Source organism: Fragaria vesca, linkage group LG1, assembly GCF_000184155.1.
Source record: "Fragaria vesca subsp. vesca linkage group LG1, FraVesHawaii_1.0, whole genome shotgun sequence".
Taxonomy (NCBI): Eukaryota; Viridiplantae; Streptophyta; class Magnoliopsida; order Rosales; family Rosaceae; genus Fragaria; species Fragaria vesca.
Window position 1 is genome coordinate 20,556,470 of NC_020491.1, and position 19,649 is coordinate 20,576,118.

Here is a 19,649-nt window from a genome sequence, read left to right on the forward strand (position 1 = left end):
GTCAAATTCCAGTTTTCCGGCGAGATCGATTTTGTTTGAAGTTTTGGGTGATCTAACCGGAAAACTGGAATTCGGTGGACTCGCCGGGAAGGGAAAGTGATCGGGGACGCTGCTGGAAGCCGCTGGGGTGGAGGCGTGCCGTCTTCAGATCCGTACGGTGGAGAACGGTGTGCGGACGTCCTCTTTGAAACGGGCTCCGTGTGTGTATATATATATATACAGATTTTCTCAGGTGCGGATGTCCACATTTATTCTTACGGTGTGGATTTTCACTTTACACTCACTTTTCAATCGAATATTCACATCTCCACCGTCTAGTATTTAGATACTAATGTATAGATCATCTCTGCAAAATTTCAGCCAATTTGGTTATCATTAAGGCACTCAAACTCGATTAAACCAATGGATGAACATAATTATGTCGAACTTGAACCGTTTATGTTTTTAACAGAAAAACACAGTTTTGAGTGCCTTATAAATGGTTCTCATAGTTTGGGGTGATGGTTATGTTTAACATCGTGGTTTGATTCAATTATTTGATCTTCTTCATCTCCGTGAAAGACTTAAAACAATACCAAGATCATAATCACTGCATGTATAACTAACATATGATGTACATATACGAACATGATTGATATTGTAGGCATAAGAAGAAAACTAAAAATCTAAAATAACAAAATGTATACCAGATGTAGTGGAGAAAGCCATTATAATACTGTATGCTCGTGTTTAGAGAGGTCACATGGACCTTGCTTTTATAGGGTGCAATGAATCAAACCTTCCCATAACAAGTAGGAAACTTCCATAAAAGGACGTCTTTGATGAGCATTTCAGGTAACAGGTTCTGGGTAATTCTCACGTTCCCAGGAATTGTTCCATGACACAAAGTTCTGAGATGTGAACAGATTATGTGATTCAAACTAGCCACTGAAAGTGGCCCCTGGAGACAAGTCCCAGGACGAGGGTTCTTTTCAACCTCCACATGGTGTCTTTGTAACTGAGTTTTAAAAATCTTTGGCTGAGAAAGTTTGTTTTCATCTAACAGGTGATGAATGTAACAGTTTGAAGTTCATGTCATCACAGCAGAGAAGATACTTCCTGAATTAAAAGGGGGTCATACAGCAGCATACTAAATGTCTTATTGAATTCAAAAGGATACATCAATAACAGAATAGCAACGAAGCGCGACTAGACCGACCTCAATCCCCAAACAGCAAATTCATCACAGGTAACAGCAAATTTAGCAAAGCAATACACTGCAACATTACTAGCAGTTTGACTTACATCTATGACGCAATATCTCATTACTAATTTGCAAATTGTCTTATTTCCCTTGGTGTCTTACTTTGATATGACTAAAATTTTCGTCCAGCGTCCAGGTTTTGGTAAAGCTCATCAAGTCTAGCCTGTTAAGAGTGGAGCTGTTAGTTGCTATCGTAGGTTATTTATTAGCAGTACTTCCTTGATCAGAATTGAGAACATGCTAATTTACCTGGTAATACTTGAGCAACTGATTTCTTTTCTTTTTCAGAGTTGCAGTGACCATGTCTCTTTCCATGTCGAAGGGGCGAGGCTCAACAATGATTCCTTTTATATACTCGAAACCTCTCAGCTGGTAGAAATCAAAAAAGAGGAAACTAATAAATCATCTTGTCCCATGGAAATTAAGTAAAACAATAAAGAAGTTATGTAACTAAAAGAAAAGAAAGCAACTGCATGCCCCTACTTAATCCACGGTGAAGGAAACAGACCAAAATTGTACCAAATTGATGCACAAATGTATTAAGTTGTGCTCAAGAGCTTTAAAAATTTATTTCAGTACAATCCTAGGCACCAGATCTCACTGAGGTTAGCTTAACAACAATCAGAGATATTAGTTACCTCGTTCCTCTCAGCAGTTAACTTGAGTTCTTCCAGAACATGGCTCTTGAGCTGATCAAGAAAACAAAGGTCAGAAAATGAACCAATGTGACCATTTAAATAAGCCCACTTCTTGGTGCTTTCTTCTTCTGGTACCACCACGGCAACAAGCTTCGACTTGAAGCTATTCCCGTAGACCCAGATATCGTCAATAATAGAAGAAATGCCATATACATTTTCCAAGTACTCGAGTGCAACATACTCTCCTTGCGAGAGTTTAATCAGATTCTTTTTTCTATCAATGATCTTGATGATTCCATTTGGAAGTATATGCCCAATGTCCCCTGAAAAGAAAAAAGGCAGTATGCAATTAGGGGAAAACCAACATAACAATAGACTCAATAGTCTGTTTAACATCAAGCAACCGAACAATTGCACGTATTATAAATCATTTTTAATGATGATATAATGAACCTGTATGGAACCATCCATCTTTAATTGCTTCACTTGTCAATTCCGGACTTTTGTGGTAGCCAGCAAAAACAGTCTTTCCTCTCACACATATCTCACCACAAGGAGGATCCCCAAGTGGGTTGTAGCCCATTTCTGGTACCTCTTCGAGGCGCAGCTCGTTGAAAACTGATACAGTACCAACAGCACCAATCATGCACATTTCATCTGGGAACCCAAGAGTCGTTGGACCAATAGTTTCTGTCAATCCTGAAATAAAACATCCGAGAGCAATTCATGTCATCTATTCAATTATCAGTTGTATACATATAAATGGTTTACATATACACTAAAGAGCTGTCAGAATGGAGACATAAACTAACAGTGAACATTTGCTTACCATAGCCTTGGAGTACGAAACAACAGCAGGTAACTCGCAAGAATTCTTCAATCTCAGAGCTTAAGGGTGCACCTCCTGATATTATAAGACGAATTCTACCACCCAGTCTACTCTTTATCTTTGGAAAAAATTGAAAACCATGGTAAGTCTTGTTTTATGGTCAAGCCAATAAGGTCACATGATAAATTATGCAAATAAATGAAATAGTATCATAATATAAAGTTTGTATTATGGTCCTTTTGTATTGAGGAGAAGATGCAACCTTTCTGAAGGCTAACAGATCAGCAAGTGGTGAGGCGTTTTTGTTTCTAAACCCCATGTTCATCCAGGCAAGTTTGCTGTACGTAATAAAAGAGATATGAGGGTGTTTACATGAGTTGAATATTTACAGGGAAAACGACCTACTCACTATCTGTAGAGAATGTCAAAAATCTTCTGCCTCCTTGAATTGAGCTGTTGCACTCCTTTCTTGATACCTGAAATATGCGCAAATGAGTTGAGATCAACAGGTCAATAACAAACATGACTAAGAGTTTTTGCATACAGATATGACGAGCAAAATTTCATGCCTCCATGTATATTTTCGAAGACTCGAGGTACCCCAGCAAGAAGTGTTGGCTTCAACTCCAATATGTCATCCCCCAATGCATTAAGATCCTTCAAATATGAGATTCAATGCAGTTACTTACAGGACGTTAAAAGGTACCTAAAGATCCTTCATAAACTTCTCCTGAACTCAGATTTAAGGGGAGGATTATGAAAGAAAAAAAATAAATATATATATATATATATATATATAAAACGTTGTTTTTGCATACCCCATGGTAGTAGCCAACAGAAGCACCATTGTGGAAAAAATACAGCTCGATAACACAGTCCAGGATATGAGCCAGAGGAAGGAAAGATAGATACACATCATCCACTGTCATCTACGCACTCGAAGTCATAAAAGGTTGCATATGTCAGCTGAATGGAAACTTTTTAGACTATCAATGATAATACTATGAAAATAGGGAAAGCAAACGACAAATGTTTTGTTTGCAAAACAATTTATCACAGAATCATTTAATTATCGTACTTCACATTTACCTTGTCTTCAAATTGTTCCATAAAGAGGTCAATGCCTCTCACACCATATGCCATGTTTTCATGTGTTATCACAACACCTTTAGGAGCTCCACTGGTACCACTTGTGTACATAATTGTGCTAATATTCTCAGGCAGAGGTGGAAAAATCTTTAATGGGTTTTGAATTCCCTGAAAACAAAGCTTTACTCACAACAGGAAACAAAAAGCAAGAACTAAAAGTTTGGGATTCCAAGTAAAGGTTCAAGTACAAAATGCATTTTCAAGCAGATTAAAGTACAGATTAATGCATTTTCAACAGGATTTTTTTATTATTTTATTTTTATTTTTTAAATCACACTCTTTATCTTAAGGGGACTGAGATAGTTGCACGCTTCCATTTACATAAGACAATATCAAAGGAAACACATTATTCATGTCTGGATGTAATGAGTGTCGTTTCCTTAAAATACAGACACTAACCATCTCCACAAACTCATTCCATGAGTATGGTTTTATCCCAATGTGAGCTGCCTTACCCCTCTCTTCATCTGTCAATGAAGTGAAGCAAACAATAACTGCAACAACAGCCAAGATCAGTACAAAGCCTTTTGGGAACAACAGATAACATATAGAATCCACTCTTTCAAACCTTTTAATCGTTGAGTAGATGTACAATCAGGATTCAGTAGCTGACAAGAAAAGTAGTTTTATTAAATCAGAATTGCATATGCTTATTGCTAGTGAAAATAGTTGTGTGGAGAAAATGATATAATTTATAATCCTGGTTTCTCACTTCTTTCACTTTCTTATCTTGGACAAAAACAACATCAACCTCTGCATGATCTATGATATAATTTACTGCTCCTGGCCCTGCATCAACAAACATGTTTAAGAGATTTGCAAGTGAATTGCATGGAAAAAAACACTAAAGTTACCATTACCAACAGAAAAAAAAAAAAAAAGACCACTTATGGAGAGGATAAATTGCAAATTCCAAAGTTATCCCATTGGTGATCAGGAGTTTTCTAGAAAGAATAGTCTTTACCTAGGGTATCATAGAGAGGCACAGAGATCAAACTATGAGCACAACAAGCCTACATGAAATTTAAAATAATTATTCATCGTATACAAATAAAAAATCAAAATGAAAAGAATGTCCAAACTAACCGCCATTGCCATAATCCACTGGGGGCAATTTGACCCATAGATCCCAATCCTGGAACCCTATTATAAGATTATGAATCAAAATCAAGACAGGAGCTAGTTTCAGCTGCTAAAAATCCACAACTATATAATTTGAAGAACTCAAAATTCATGTACGAGTACTTACTGGTTCCACACCAGATGCTCGTAATGCAGAACCAACATGAAGAAGTTCATCATAAACCTCCTTGTATGTTTTCCAAACGTAAGGTCCGATCTAAACAGCATGATGATAAACAATCAAGTCAGAAATAGATTGCCAAATGTACTGAACATGGACAGGATGATCAATTAGCACCTCATGTTTTTAGTTCATAGTAATGTACCTTTCCATCAACAATTTTACGCCATCCAAGCATTCGATTCCCAGGATACTTCTGAAAAGATTGACTGCAGCACATGAAGATTAATTTTACTTTCATAGAAATACGACAATTTGATATAAGCACAATAGCCCGTGCTTTCAAATGTGATGTATAAACTGCTACTGTTAACACAAATAAAGTCTCAGGATTTTAATTACCTAATGATATCCCAACCTGTACTTATATCAGGATGAGGGGGAGGAAAATTGTCTTTGGACAGTAAATTCCGGTATACCGGACCAACAGAAGGCTTGCCATTCTGGCCTTCCCTTCCTTCCTCAACTTGAGCTGAGAAAATCTTCATTCTCTTTTGCTGTGTTCAAACATATACATACAAGAAGAGATATCAGTTATTTGTTGAAAAGTAAACCAAACACAAAAGAGGTGGTTGACATACAAACAAGCAACAATATTAGAGGAATGACTTAAAATACAACAAACTTCTGAAACCCAGTGTACATGAAGCACAATTATATACAGTTCTCAAAATAGTGTTTGAAAATATCAATATGAATGAAGCACTTGGTATACATATAACAAATATTTGCAGGCATATACATACTTAGCCACTTGGACTACACTTTCTGTTTTATGTGTATGAGAGATGGAGCAAGAGAGAGACCTTACACAGGGGGATGAGATGAGAATCAAATATTGGTGCAGTTACAGAGTTCAGAAAGAAAATCTGAAGTATTTATTATGAGAAAGAAAGCATGCATGTATTATTACTTAAGAAAACTTATTAAATAGTTGGTTGAAGAAATGGGTCTATTTATTGTTCTTACTCCTATCAGTATTGTCACCTTTACCCACCTTACACAAATACAGTGTCACTTTCAATCAAGTACTATCATGTTTTCTGTTGTGTTGCTGTTGAGTTTTTGATCAAACTGAACGAGTACAAGTACAATATATCACTACATGGAGTGTATATGGTTGGTGAACCTTTATTGTGGTAGTAATCTGGATGGTCATCAATGTGTTACAACTAACATTTACACATTATTTGTGGTTTATTAGTGATAAAATAGTCTGAGGTTCACATCCAAAACCAATTGACAATGGATAGAGAGGCCCAAACCCTTATTAATCCACAGGCAAAGTCTCATATTCCCGATGTGGGATTGATATCTCAACACGCCCCCGCACGTGTGGCAAATTTTCAAGCCTAACACGTGGACAACATTTTGGGTGACGTGGAGTGCGTGTGGCCTTTGGGCTTCACACGTGGACATGGGTAACTTTGATACCATGATAAAGTAGTCTGGAGTTCACATCCAAAACCAATTGGCAATGAATAAAGAGACTCAAACCCTTATTAATCCACACACAATGTCTCATATTCCCGATATGGGATTGATATCTCAACAATTAGTAAATGGTACAGCCAATTTCTAATATGATGGATGGCATTTACCCTATAGATCGAAGAAGCTCTTTTATGTATACATAGTTCTGTGGACCTTTTTCAAGATGGTTAGCTGCATAATAGTGTCGACATTAAATTTTAAGATAACTCAAGCCCTGCCAACTCCTCTCACTGTTGAACAAGGTAGTAATGTTTTCACTGAACCTATTGATCAATTATGAGAACTTGATAGGGACTAACTACCAAATTAACTATACCTAGCTCAAGCTCAGCCAACTATCTCTCACTGTCAAGTTTGTCATGATCATAGGGTCAATGCAACTCGATAAAATGTTAGATGTCTCACCTGTTGATTGATCAGAACCTGAGTTTGTACTCGAAGGGAATCTCTCCATTGGGAGACCAATAAGAGTAGGGTGTCAGGGAAGAATTTGAATTCAGTTGCGACTCCTTTGGCTGTGTTGGAACTTTGCTCATTTAGATGAATGAGTGAGTCTGTTGGAAGCAGGCATGGCTTTTTTTGAGTACTGTAGCCAGTTGGTTTGGTGTAAATTAAGAGGATTCAAATTTGCCAACCAACACAATAGTGTTGGTCATGGAACCATCAAGTAAGAAGCTGTCACGTGTATCAAAACTTAACTATAGTTAACCTTAGTTAGTAATAAAAGAAAATTGATTTTTTTATTTGTGTTTATTAGTTTATTACTCTCTCACCTAGACCTCGGCAACTACAGATCTCTCTCTCCACCGAAAAAAGAACTCCAGACTCTCTCGTCCGTTGCTATCTCGCTGCCGGAGAAGAAAGCCCCTTCTGTGGGAGCTAGCATGGGAGGAATGGGAGGCATGGATTACTAGAACTTCAGTAGTTGGATTTGCTAAAGCCTCTGCTGCTAATTGTCAATCCTCTTTAAACGAACGCTTCGAATCCCTTTTAGTTTTTCCTGACAGTATTGTTGGAGGCCGAACATGAATGTAATCATAGTGAGATGGGGTTCTAATCTGTAGGAAGAATGTAGTGCTATTAATTGGTCAGGCAAAAGATTTTGTTCTCCCCACATTAGACTTCACAAAGTTCATATTTCCAGAAAATCTCAGTGTGATTGGTGAACAATGATAGTACAAAAATCTGTGGGAGAATGAACAGGTAAATTCCTCAATTTCTTCTGTATAACAATCCTGTGTTTCTAAATAAATAAAAAAACAAAAAACTACAGACTCTCTCATAGAGTCTGAGTGTGAGTCTGGGCATTATCTCTCTCCCACTCTCAAAGGCTGAACTTGTTCAAGGAGGATCGACAACCTTTGAAGACCACCTTTGCTGGCACAACCACCAAAACCTTCCTAAGGTACGATCCCACTTTCTCTTAGTTGTTTCAAAATCTGGTTTCTGTGAATTTTTAAATCTTATATCTTCAATTTTGATAGTATGATTGATTTTGGCTCATCAACTTTGAATTTCTTATTGGGTCTGCAACTATGATGAGAACATCAACTATAAATTGAATGCTTGCAAAATTTCTATAGTTTCGTATAGGTCTCCGAGAGAGGGAAAGGATCAAGCTTTATACTACTCAAATTTGCCAGTGTGAAAATCCGGAACTGAGGTGCTGAGGCTACTCATTTCTTCATCTGCGTTTAATTTTAAATCTGGGTTGAAGACGAAAAGTGGTTTAGTTAAGTAAATAACTAAATATTAAAAAATGATTATCATTAGTATTTAACCTTGAAAAGAGATACTAAATTAACCCCAGTTAGTTCATGGTTGGTGTTTCACACGTGGCAGCTTCTTACTTGATGGTCCCATGACCAACACTATTGTGTTGGTTGGCAAATTTGAATCCAAATTGGGATCAGCAACAAGTATGATACTAGTGGTCTATCTACTTACTTGTGCAGACTCAACCCAGCTACCTGCATTCTGCTTTTGAACACCTTTCTCTTTCATTGTCTTCCTTAACTTGAGCACACTATTCCAAACTCCTCTTTCCCCATGAATTCTTGAAAGCGTTGAAAATATTGCAGGATGGTCACTTTCCAGTTTATCAAGTTCCTTTGCAGCAAACTTACCAAGTTCCAAACTTGAATGCAAACCACAAGCACCAAGTAACGCACACCAAACAACAACATCCGGCTGATATGGCATCCCTTGTATCAACTTCTCAGCTTCCTCCAGCTCACCTGCTTTCCCATAGAGGTCTACCATGCAAGCATAATGCTCCACCTCTGGTTCCACTTCGAACTTTGCCTTCATGGAGTTAAAGAGGCTTTTTCCATCTTCAATCATCCCACCATGTGCACAAGCTGATAGCACGTTTGTGAATGTAATCGCATCAGGCCTAACACCACAGTCGGTCATTCTCTCAAACTCCTCCAATGCTCTTGTAGCAATTCCATGCCTTGCATAACCTCCTATTATTGAGTTCCAGGATATCAAGTTTTTCTTTTGCATGGATCCAAAAATACAATACGCTGCATCAATATCACCACACTTAGCATACATATCAACAAGAGACGTTGACAAGGTCACATCCTCCGGTATGCCAGTCTTTAAGATGCTCGAGTGAACTTGCTGACCGAAAATAAGTGAAGAACAACCAGCACTTGCATCCAGCACACTTGAAAATGTGAACTGATTGGGCAGAGTCCCTGATTTCAACATCAAGAGGACAAGTTCCAAAGCATCTAAAAATCTCTGGTTCTTCACATAACCACTGATCATAACAGTCCATGAGACCACATTTTTCCCACTCATTTTATCGAAAACAGAGCGAGCTTTGTCAACCCTCCTATTTCTGATATATCCATTCACTAAACTAGTCCAAGAAACTACATTCCTCTCCAGCATCCCATCAAAAACTCTTTGAGCCTCATCCAAGCACCCCAATTCCACATAACTCGAAATCAATGCATTCCAAGACGACACATCCTTGGCCGAAATCTCATCAAACACACAAGCCATAGCAACTCGATCCCCTATATTTGCATACCCTTTCATAAGTGCAGACCCAACAAACACAGACGAGTTGAGCGCCAAGACTATTGCAAAGGCATGAATCTGCGAGACCAACACATTGAGTACAGTCCCCAAAAAGGCTCTCAATACTATGGAGATGGTGTACTCATTTGGTCCAAACCCATCTCTTCTCATTTGCAAGAGAAGCTGATGAATCCCGTGTGGGTCTTTGGCGTTGTGCAACCCCGATAAGATGGTGTTCCAGGATACTACGTCTTTGACACGCATTTCATCGAACAGGTTGTGGGCGATTTGTGTTTGGCCATTTCTGACGTAACGGGCAATCAATTTGTTGGACGACACAGTGTTTCGGGGTGTGGGATTGGGATCAGGAAATGGGATTGCATGCATGTGATTCAAACTGGGCGGTGAGAGCGTACAGAAGTGGCGGCAAGTCGATACGAGTATGGTTCCTTCTAACCTCCGCATGGCGCGTTTTCAACTGTTTTTCTTTGTTTGTTTGAAGTTAAAACTTAGCTACCAACCCATCTGCGGTGCCATTACTGGCCATGGGAATTTACTAACTACGAACCTCACATTCTAGCAATTTCGGGGCACTGAAGTGAAGGGCTAATGCGAGAAATATAGCTGCTTTTAAATACGGCTTCGACCAGAACGTGACAGAAGCAATTTGTTTTTGTTTTTTTGTTTTTTTTCAATACAAAACTAAATCATTACAAAGAAAAACCTCTAAAACAAAAATCAAATCCAAAGCTTTAGAAGTAGCTACCGAAGATCCATCTTGCCACACACGAAAGTTAATGAGCTGATGATCTTCATTTGCAAAAGCATATGCGTAAAGTTTGCCTCTCTATAAACATGGTTAAAGCAAACCGAGAAGAAAAAACTTGGACAATCTTTCACGTACAATCTCTATTAAAGGAGCAGTTTTTCATTGATAGCATCAATCACTTCGAGTCGCCATCTACTTAGAAATTTATGTAGCCTCGGTCTCTAGCTTTGACAATACTATCTCTAAGGGTCACGGCTTCGTCTGTTGGAATAGTAGCACATCCCAATCCTATATATGGCAACCAGCGAGAATCACATTCCCTTCATTATTTACGAAAACGAAACTTCATGATTCATGCAGCAGATCTTCTTTGAACGGATCAATCAAAATTAATCTTGATAAAGGTGTTGTGAGGATCGGAGATAACCATCTTATGGTGGTAGGAATAGTTTGAGAAATGCCTCCTCAAACAACAACCTTATACAAGGTAGTTTCATGAAGATGAAAAGCAGCAGTTGATACGTACAACATCAGTAGCAGTGGCAATGACCACTTTTCTTTTTTTTTTGTAATAATAAATCACTTCTTAAGAATGCTAAGAGAATTAAAGCGTCTATATATGTGTAGAAAAGAATTCATTCAAATACCTTAACCAAATAAGTTTTTTTNTTTTTTTTTTTTTTAATTGTTTTTAGAAAGAGATACACAGACGCAATGTACTCAACTCTCGATCATCTAAATTGGCATTATGCACATGCATTGGGGACTAAATTACACACCCAAAAGTATAGATGAACACATGCCGCAAATATTTTTTGGCTAAAAGGATCACCTAAACCCTATTATACATATTTGGCTTTTATTTGATCAATGTTTCGTGGCACAAGCAAGAGTATTTGCCACTCGAGTAACTGTGGGTTTTACATTAGAGCATTGAGATGTGATAGAGCCTTGATTTCCATTGTACTTGAGATCAATGTCAGTCATCTCCACCTTCTGGCATGGTAAGCCCTGGGCACATGCAATCTTCACCGCCACCGGAGTGGAAGACGTCCCTCTAATGTTCTTGAAGCTCACATTGCTTATCTTGATTTTTGATGGAGCCTTCAAAAAAGAAAAACTACTAATTAAATTCTAGTAATTCGATCAAGTCAATTTTATGTGACTAATTCCAAAGAACCAATTACACTCCTTCAAAACCCCCATCGCGCACGTAGAAGGGATTCTTCTGGTTCCTTGCCCTTGGTAACGGATGAGGATCTTGATTATGAAGTTAACTAGTCTATAATTCTTTTAATTTTAAGTAGATTTAGAATGACTTGTTGACTACCTCGCTAGCTAGTATTATAATGCTTGGTATATGGAGAGTACTTGTTTATTACACAGATTCCATGGGCAGTATTCTTGATCTATGAGGATTGGGTTACCAACATTATTCATGATGATATTCTCAAAGAGTGCCAGGTGAAGGAGAATTAGGCCATGTCTTGATTCTTACACCATTGGACGTGTCACTAAGAGTACAGTTGCTGATATTGATTCCACTAACAGGATCTTCTTTCTGGTACTTTCCAAGACTTCCAATACTTATTCCATGACCTGATCCACAAGTTACATTAGTTATTGTTAGTTGTTTGGTGCCATCACCAATCGAAATGCAATCGTCTCCGGTTTTGATGTTTGCATCAGTAATGTTAACCCCAATCGAGCGCCCTATATGTATTCCATCTGTGTTAGTGCTATTTCCTGGTGCAGTTACTATGAAATGCTGGAATGTTAGTCGCTCGCACCCTATTATGTTGACATGGAAGTTCTTGCTATTAAGTGAAGTTACATCCTTAACTAATGAGTTTTTGACAGAGTAGAACCTCATATTCTGCATATATTGAGAAAGCAACACAACATATTATAAAAAGAAGTCATATTATAAAAAGAAGTCATAATGTAAAATGCATTATATATATTGGAATACCATGAAAAAGAATAAGAAGTAGATGATAGAATATACTACCTTACAATGGCAATAGATGTACATTTTGAGTTTTTGTGGCAATCATTGGCCAACCAAGCTTTATGTCCTTGGCCATCAAAGGTTCCACCACCCGATAGTGTGAAATTGTCAAGATAGGAAAATTCAATCCAAGTATCTGGTTTTGACAGTTGAGCGCTGTCTTGTGGCGCCTGCAATGTGCCTTTCACTTGAAGCTCAATAGGAGCCTTGCATGGACCCTTAAAGCTTGCTTCTTTCAGTTTGTATGTTCCCTTTGGAACAAGAACTGTACTTGCTGATGTTGATGCGCATGCATCTTTCCATGCATTTGCTAAAACCTAAATGTAGAGAAACATGAAATTCAGCAATTCAAAATCTTAAACACTTGTACCAAAAAAAAAAATATCGTAGACAATTGACAACATACATAAATTTTTATTTGGTTACCTTAATAATATCAGAATTGGGTTTCGCACCATATTTCACATTAGTCACGTCAAAGCTACAAACAGTTAAAAGCTCTCTTGGTCTTCTTGCATGAGTAGAGTAAAAGTACATAAGTATCGACAACATACTCACGAAAAGTTTGAGATCCATGTTGATGTACTCGCCAAGTTTTATTCTTATTTGTTGCTTGAAACTATGATGAAAGACCTCTCTAATTCTGAGATCATTTTATAATCGAGTTGGGAAGCTTAACACCATTTGATTATCCAACAATAACAAATTCTTCCAAAGTTATTTTTAGGAGGGTTTAAGAAGAAGTTATAATGTTGTTCAACCTCTATTTTATTATTGGTAATATTTAGTTTATTACTACACATTGTATTGTTACAAACTAGATACCGTTAGGGATTCCTCTCTACGGTTTTACCAGGTGCCTTGAGTCACACATCCATGCTTCCCTCTAATTGTAAAACCAATACCCAGGCTAAAATCAACTAAATTCATATTATAAGTATCCAATGTGTCATTATGGTAGAATTTTAAACTCAAAAAGAAAATTAGAGAAGAAAAGAAGGGGTCTAAAATAATGTTTCAATCCAAACAATAACAAATGTGGCTCATGGATCATCCTTATACTAATATAGTCTCAACTTAACCGCCCGTTAAAGTGTTGAGTTTTAATCATATATGGCCTCGGTACAATTGAATATGATCCACCCACTTATAAGTTATATTTTATTTGTCACTTTTCTGATGTGAGATATATTTTTACCCCGACACGTCTAACAAAATTTGAGAAGAAATTAAAGTTCAACGTTGGCTACAAATAAAAAAAATTTAGATATAAATTGCAATAATTTAAATGTCCTTGGTAACGGTGACTGCAATAATTCCCAGAAACAGTACCTATGTGGATACTGACTACAATATAGCTTGTCCATTCTTCCGGCATCCAAATTTTGGTAGAGCATTATGTTCAAGTTCAACATGTAGAAAGTGGAGTTGTTAAGAGCCTTATTGGTCAAAATAACTGGTTATTTTCAGAGCAAAATCTATCGTGCTCCAGAGTCCAGAGAGTACGGACATTATGAAAATCAGTTATTTGATATAGATATATATGGGGTACAATTGAAAGTGTTTTTATTTTTATTTTTTGAGAAGAAACAATTGAAAGTGTTTTGTTCATTGATATGAGAGGCAAGTTCAAGCCAAAGGCGAAGCCTCATCATCACAAATAAGTAGCAGCATATGTTCAACTTGGTTATGGCTGCAACATTCTAACCGGCCAGTTTCTTACACATAAAATGCAGTAGCTTAATCTCCATTACAATACATTCCTACCCGGCCACCAGTTATTTAGCTATGACCTTAATAACTAGTATTTTCGTCCGGCATCCAGATTTTGGTAGAGTTCATCAAGTCCAACCTGTAAAATGCGTAGTTGTCAGTGCGCGCATCACAGTTTTTAGTCTACATTAAATCTGCAATTGGATTTTGGTACATGCTGATTTACCTGGTAGTACTTGAGCAACTGATTTCTTTTCTTCTTCAAAGTGGCAGTCACCAAGTCCCTTTCCATGTCAAAGGGGCGAGGTTCTATAATGATTCCTTTGATATATTCAAAACCTCTCAGCTGGTTAAAAAGGAAACTAATCAATCATCATATTCAAGGAGTCCAGTGCAAAACATGCAAGTTACAAATTAAAAGAACAGAAAAATAGAAAGGCATGCGCCTCTATCCTAATCGATCAATCCACATTACTGAACTGTGCTGAGATATTAGCACAAACACAGCTAGTGCTGCTAAAGATGTGGTAAGAATTTCTTGTAATACAGCTAGCGTAACAACTTTTGATTGCTGGGATATTAGTTACCTTGTTTCTCTCTGCTATTAGCTTGAGCTCTTCCAGGATATAGTTCTTGAGCTGATCAAGAGAACAAAGGTCAGAAAACGAACCCGTGTGACCATTTAAATCAGCCCACTTCTTTGTGCTATTTTCTTCTGGTACCACCACTGCAACAATCTTTGACTTGAAGCTGTTTCCATAGACCCAGATATCATCAATAACAGATGAAATGCCGTAAACATTTTCTAAGTACTCAAGTGCAACATACTCCCCTTGTGAGAGTTTAATCAGGTTCTTTTTCCTATCAATGATCTTGATGCTTCCGTTTGAAAGTATTTGTCCTATGTCCCCTGAAAAATTAACCAGCATGCCATTAGGAAAAAAGCAACCTAATTAAGAATCGAGCAGCATAAGCGTGCATCTTAATTATTTAGTCACCAGTGTCAAGCAGATCAACATTTGTGGTTAATCATGATCCCACCTGTGTGGAACCAGCCATCTTTGATGGCTTCTCTTGTCAATTCAGGACTTTTGTGGTAACCAGCAAAAACAGTCTTGCCTCTCACACATATTTCCCCACAGGAAGGATCTCCAAGTGGATCGTAGCCCATATCTGGAACCTCTTCGAGGCGCAGCTCATTGAAAACAGATACAGTACCAACAACGCCAATCATGCACATTTCATCAGGATACCCAAGAGTAGTTGGCCCAACAGTTTCTGTCAACCCTGAAATGAAACATCCGAGGGTAATGCATGTGATCAGTTCAATTATCAGTTGCATGTATAGAGAAGCTGTATAAGTTAATCAGCTTTCAGCAATCAGCATAGAGGGACATAATCTAAGAGTGAACATTTGTTTACCATAGCCTTGGACTACGAAACAACAGCAAGTAACTCGCAAGAATTCTTCAATCTCAGCACTTAAGGGTGCACCTCCAGATATTATAAGTCGAATTCTACCCCCAAGCCTATTCTTTATCTTCAGAAAAATTGAAAAACCAAATAGTAAGTTAGAGTTATATTGTAATCAATAAGGTCACATAATTAGTTCTCCTTATTCTTATAAAAAAACCTAAGTTGAGGATGCAAACCTTTCTGAACGCTAACAGATCAGCTATTGGTGAGGCGTTTCTATTTTTAAACCCCATATTCATCCAAGCACGTTTGCTGAAATCAAAGAGATCAGCAGGGTGTTAAAAACTCAACATATAGAAATTGAATATGGACTCATAACAGGCCTACTTACTATTTGTACAGAATGTCAAAAATCTTCTGCCTCCTGGGATTGAGCTGTTGCACTCCTTGCTTTATACCTGAAATGAGTTTGAACTGTAAGTCTATTAAAAATCCACAAGACTAAATATAATGGCAGATTGGTGACAAGCAAGTATTTTCATGCCTTCATGTATTCTTTCAAAAACTCGAGGTACTCCAGCAAGCAGTGTTGGCTTCAACTCCATCATATCATCACCCAGTGCATTAAGGTCCTTCAAGAATAAATATTCATGACAATTACTAAAGGACTTTGAAAGGTACTTAAAGAAACAGAATATCAGACAGGAGAAATCAAGATTTAGCTCCTTCCGCCAATGGCTTCAGCTTAATAGGATTAATTTGAAACTAACAAAGGTATACAAATTTGTAGTTGCATACCCCATGATAGTAGCCAACAGAAGCACCAGTGCGGAAAAAGTACTCCTCAATTATTCGGTCAAGAATATGAGCCAGAGGAAGGAAAGATAGATACACATCATCCACTGTCATCTACTCTTTGTCAGAAACGAAAGAACATGTCAGTACAACGAAAACTCTTTAGGCTATATAATTTATAGTACTAAAATTAGGGAAAGGAAAGTTATGTATGTATAGAAAGAAATTTATCAGGCATGTCTTCACATTTACCTTATCTTCAAATTGTTCCATAAAGAGGTCAACCCCTCTCACACCATATGCAGCGTTTTCATGCGTTAGCACAACACCTTTAGGATCTCCAGTAGTACCACTTGTGTACATAATTGAGCCTATAGTTTCAGGCTGAGGTGGGAAAATATCTGACGGATTTTGTTTTCCCTGGAAACAATAGTCTTCTTACAACAGGAATAAAAGTAAAAAATAAAACAAACAGATTTGGGAGTGCAAGTAAAGATTTGAATACAACATGCATTTTCAAGCAAAGTAAATGTACAGAACACGGCTTGAATTAGAACCCACATGTAAAACCTATACAACAGACTAATACCCTTCATCTTAAATTAAGGAGTGAAATAGCTGTATTACTTTTATTGAGATAAGCAATTTCAATGAAGGAAAGCATTATATAGGTGTAATGCAGGTTGGTTCTTCTAACATTGAGACACTAACCATCTCGGTGAATTCACTCCATGAGTACGGTTTCATCCCAATCTGGACTGCTTTATCCTTCTCTTCGTCTGTCAATGAAGTGAAGCAAACCATAACTGCACAACAACCAAGTTCAGTATAATGTCTTCAGGCATCAATATCAGGAAATAATGTCTAGTCAATCTCACCTTTTAGTCGCTGGCTAGATGTACAATCAGGACTCAATAGCTGAAATGAAAGGTAATTGTATCTGATCAGAACCATACATATATAAGAACTGATATTAATTTTCATTACAATGATGTCAACAACTCAAGCTATTGATATCTCACTTGTTTCACTTTCTTATCTTGGATGAAAACAACATCAACCTCTGCATGATCTATGATAAAGTTTACAGCCCCTGGCCCTGCATCAAGTCATCCAGAGAACCTTAACGAGAAGTGTAATTAAATTGTTCGACACAAAATTCCACTTAAATTATAAAACAAAAATGATAGATTTCAACACTGAGAAAAGTTATCAAAATCATAATTCTAAGAGTCAGACATTTTCTCCAAAGAATAATTTTTACCTAGGGTATCGTAGAGAGGTACACATATCAGACTATGGGCATTGCAAGCCTACAGAAAATTCAATGAACTTTTCCATCACATGGTTGATACTATACACCAAAATGTGATATGAAACTAATAAGTGTTCAAACCAACCTCCATTGCCATAATCCATTGAGGGCAGTTTGAACCATAAATTCCAATCCGAGAACCCTATGACAAGGTTATGTATCAAAAACAAGAAAGAGTAGTTTCAGTTGCCAAAATTCACAACTATATTTTATTAACGCCTCAAACTATTCATGTCTACTTACTAGTTCCACACCAGAAGCTCGTAGCGCAGAGCCAACAAGCAGAACTTCTTCATAAACCTCCTTGTAGGTCTTCCAAACATAAGGTCCTATCTGAAGAGATTCAAACAGATAAATAAGAGATGGAGGCAATTCATCAGCTGGACATGTGGACATGAATATAAACTAGCATTGCATTCCATAAGTTCATAATAGTTCACCTTTCCATCCACAATTTTACGCCATCCAAGCATTCGATTTCCAGGAAACTTCTGCGCAGATTGACTGTAGTACATGAAGAGCTTTTTACTAACCCAGAAATCAACTGGTGTATTCTTAAGGATAAATAAAATAAGAATTAAATTAAGTTTACCCCCCAAATCTTTGGTGGCAAAATCAGTTCAGTCCTACAACTTTTTTTTAAATCAGTTTGCCCCTTCAACTTTCATAAACACATCAGTTAGGTCTAATTTTTGAATTCCTCTCGAAATATGACGTCACTAAAGCTGTTGGAACTGAGAAAGGGACCCATAATTTCAGACATTTCGTTGAAAATGAAGGGATAAAGCTGAATTATGGGTCCCTTGTCAATTCCAACAGTTTTGGTGACGTCATATTTCGAGGGAAATTCAAAAATTGGATCTAACTGATGTGTTTATGAAAGTTGAAGGGGCGAAATGATTTTAAAAAAAATTACAGAACTGAACTGATTTTGCCACCAAAAATTTGGGGGGTAAACTGAAAATTTTTCATAAAATAATATAAGCTTAAGCCACAATATTCATAGGTAACTGATTGTATGAACTGTAAGTTAAATAGTTATAGGAACTGGAATCACCTAAAAACATCCCAAGCTGTATTTATTTCAGGATGAGGGGGAGGAAAATCATTTTTGGAAAGTAAATTCCGATACACTGGACCAACTGAAGGCTTCCCATTCTGTCCTTTCCTTCCTTCCTCAACTTTAGCTGAGAACATCTTCATTCTCGTTTAATATTTTTTTTTTTCTAAAAAAAAAAAAGAAACACCTCCATGATATATCAAGTACAAGCATGTTTCATTTAGACAAAATGAATCAAAGTTAACATGGATTACTTCAATTTAACCATCAAATATACATTTACGGAGTGTTCTTCACCAAATAATCATATTGAATGATGGAACTAAAAATTATTGAACACACAAAAAGATTATGGGAACTCGATCCAAATGGGTAATATGAGTTCTGACTTCTGAGAATGAGGCGGATGCACAGGGAAGCCAAAGATAATGTCTATCTAACTTCCACCCGCTAAAACGTGAAATATTTAGTGTTCTAACTTCTAACTACCACACATGGATTACTCTTGTAACAATGCAGAACGCCAAATCGATCTCCAAAACAAACAAATCCAAATAAACGAAAGCGGTTGACATACAACCAAAGAACCATGAACGTTTCTCTGACGTACTGTACACATTTATAAGAACTCGAAATTCAAAAAAAACTTCTAAACCGAGTACATATGAAGCAGAACACATATATATGAATTCCTAACTATATTATAATGTAAAATTGTGTTGAAACACACAGTACATATATAAACATATTCGAACAATTAAGCAGATATACGAAGCCATTTAAAACAAGGGAACTTACTATATCTATGTTGTGTTTGAGAGAGAGAGAGAGAGAGAGAGAGAGAGAGAGAGAGAGAGAGAGAGAGAGAGATAGTAGTA

At 37.2% G+C, this 19,649-nt stretch overlaps 3 protein-coding genes and 1 pseudogene across 3 annotated transcripts; all 4 read right to left on the reverse strand.

Annotated features, from left to right (window-relative positions):
- Nucleotides 1-1,355: 1,355 nt before the first annotated feature.
- Nucleotides 1,356-5,650, reverse strand: LOC101292749 (long chain acyl-CoA synthetase 1-like). Its single transcript, XM_004289500.1, has 18 exons — nucleotides 5,505-5,650; nucleotides 5,308-5,371; nucleotides 5,109-5,198; nucleotides 4,946-5,002; nucleotides 4,824-4,872; nucleotides 4,572-4,648; nucleotides 4,428-4,467; nucleotides 4,259-4,353; nucleotides 3,800-3,967; nucleotides 3,529-3,639; nucleotides 3,280-3,367; nucleotides 3,120-3,186; nucleotides 2,973-3,048; nucleotides 2,711-2,828; nucleotides 2,335-2,580; nucleotides 1,882-2,204; nucleotides 1,493-1,612; nucleotides 1,356-1,406 (listed from the first exon to the last, which is right to left on the reverse strand). Exons 1-18 carry the CDS (start codon nucleotides 5,648-5,650, stop codon nucleotides 1,356-1,358), a joined length of 1,986 nt encoding a protein of 661 aa, XP_004289548.1.
- A 2,941-nt stretch (nucleotides 5,651-8,591) lies between these two features.
- LOC101293050 (pentatricopeptide repeat-containing protein At4g16835, mitochondrial-like) lies at nucleotides 8,592-10,157 on the reverse strand. The gene has a single exon (XM_004289501.1). It carries the CDS (start codon nucleotides 10,155-10,157, stop codon nucleotides 8,592-8,594), a length of 1,566 nt encoding a protein of 521 aa, XP_004289549.1.
- Nucleotides 10,158-11,328: 1,171 nt separating this feature from the next.
- Nucleotides 11,329-13,048, reverse strand: LOC101293351 (annotated as a pseudogene).
- A 1,016-nt stretch (nucleotides 13,049-14,064) lies between these two features.
- LOC101309091 (long chain acyl-CoA synthetase 1-like) lies at nucleotides 14,065-18,936 on the reverse strand. The gene is made up of 18 exons (XM_004288500.1): nucleotides 18,769-18,936; nucleotides 18,152-18,215; nucleotides 17,955-18,044; nucleotides 17,797-17,853; nucleotides 17,661-17,709; nucleotides 17,419-17,495; nucleotides 17,275-17,314; nucleotides 17,108-17,202; nucleotides 16,649-16,816; nucleotides 16,400-16,510; nucleotides 16,146-16,233; nucleotides 15,993-16,059; nucleotides 15,838-15,913; nucleotides 15,608-15,725; nucleotides 15,227-15,472; nucleotides 14,773-15,095; nucleotides 14,412-14,531; nucleotides 14,065-14,324 (listed from the first exon to the last, which is right to left on the reverse strand). The coding sequence occupies exons 1-18, from the start codon at nucleotides 18,912-18,914 to the stop codon at nucleotides 14,274-14,276; spliced, it is 1,986 nt and encodes a 661-aa protein (XP_004288548.1). The 5' UTR covers nucleotides 18,915-18,936; the 3' UTR covers nucleotides 14,065-14,273.
- Nucleotides 18,937-19,649: the final 713 nt, after the last annotated feature.

Excerpts from the sequence above, each read along its gene's own strand:
- LOC101292749 (XM_004289500.1), bottom strand. The coding sequence starts at position 5,650 with ATGAAGATTTTCTCAGCTCAAGTTGAGGAAGGAAGGGAAGGCCAGAAT. Across the intron at positions 4,873-4,945 it reads AGTGGATTATGGCAATGGCG|GCTTGTTGTGCTCATAGTTT; the intron begins GTTAGTTTGGAC and ends AATTTCATGTAG. Across the intron at positions 2,205-2,334 it reads AGATGGATGGTTCCATACAG|GGGACATTGGGCATATACTT; the intron begins GTTCATTATATC and ends TTTTCTTTTCAG.
- LOC101293050 (XM_004289501.1), bottom strand. The coding sequence starts at position 10,157 with ATGCGGAGGTTAGAAGGAACCATACTCGTATCGACTTGCCGCCACTTC.
- LOC101309091 (XM_004288500.1), bottom strand. The coding sequence starts at position 18,914 with ATGAAGATGTTCTCAGCTAAAGTTGAGGAAGGAAGGAAAGGACAGAAT. Across the intron at positions 17,203-17,274 it reads ATCTAGCCAGCGACTAAAAG|TTATGGTTTGCTTCACTTCA; the intron begins GTGAGATTGACT and ends GTTGTTGTGCAG. Across the intron at positions 15,473-15,607 it reads TTTCGTAGTCCAAGGCTATG|GGTTGACAGAAACTGTTGGG; the intron begins GTAAACAAATGT and ends GTTTCATTTCAG.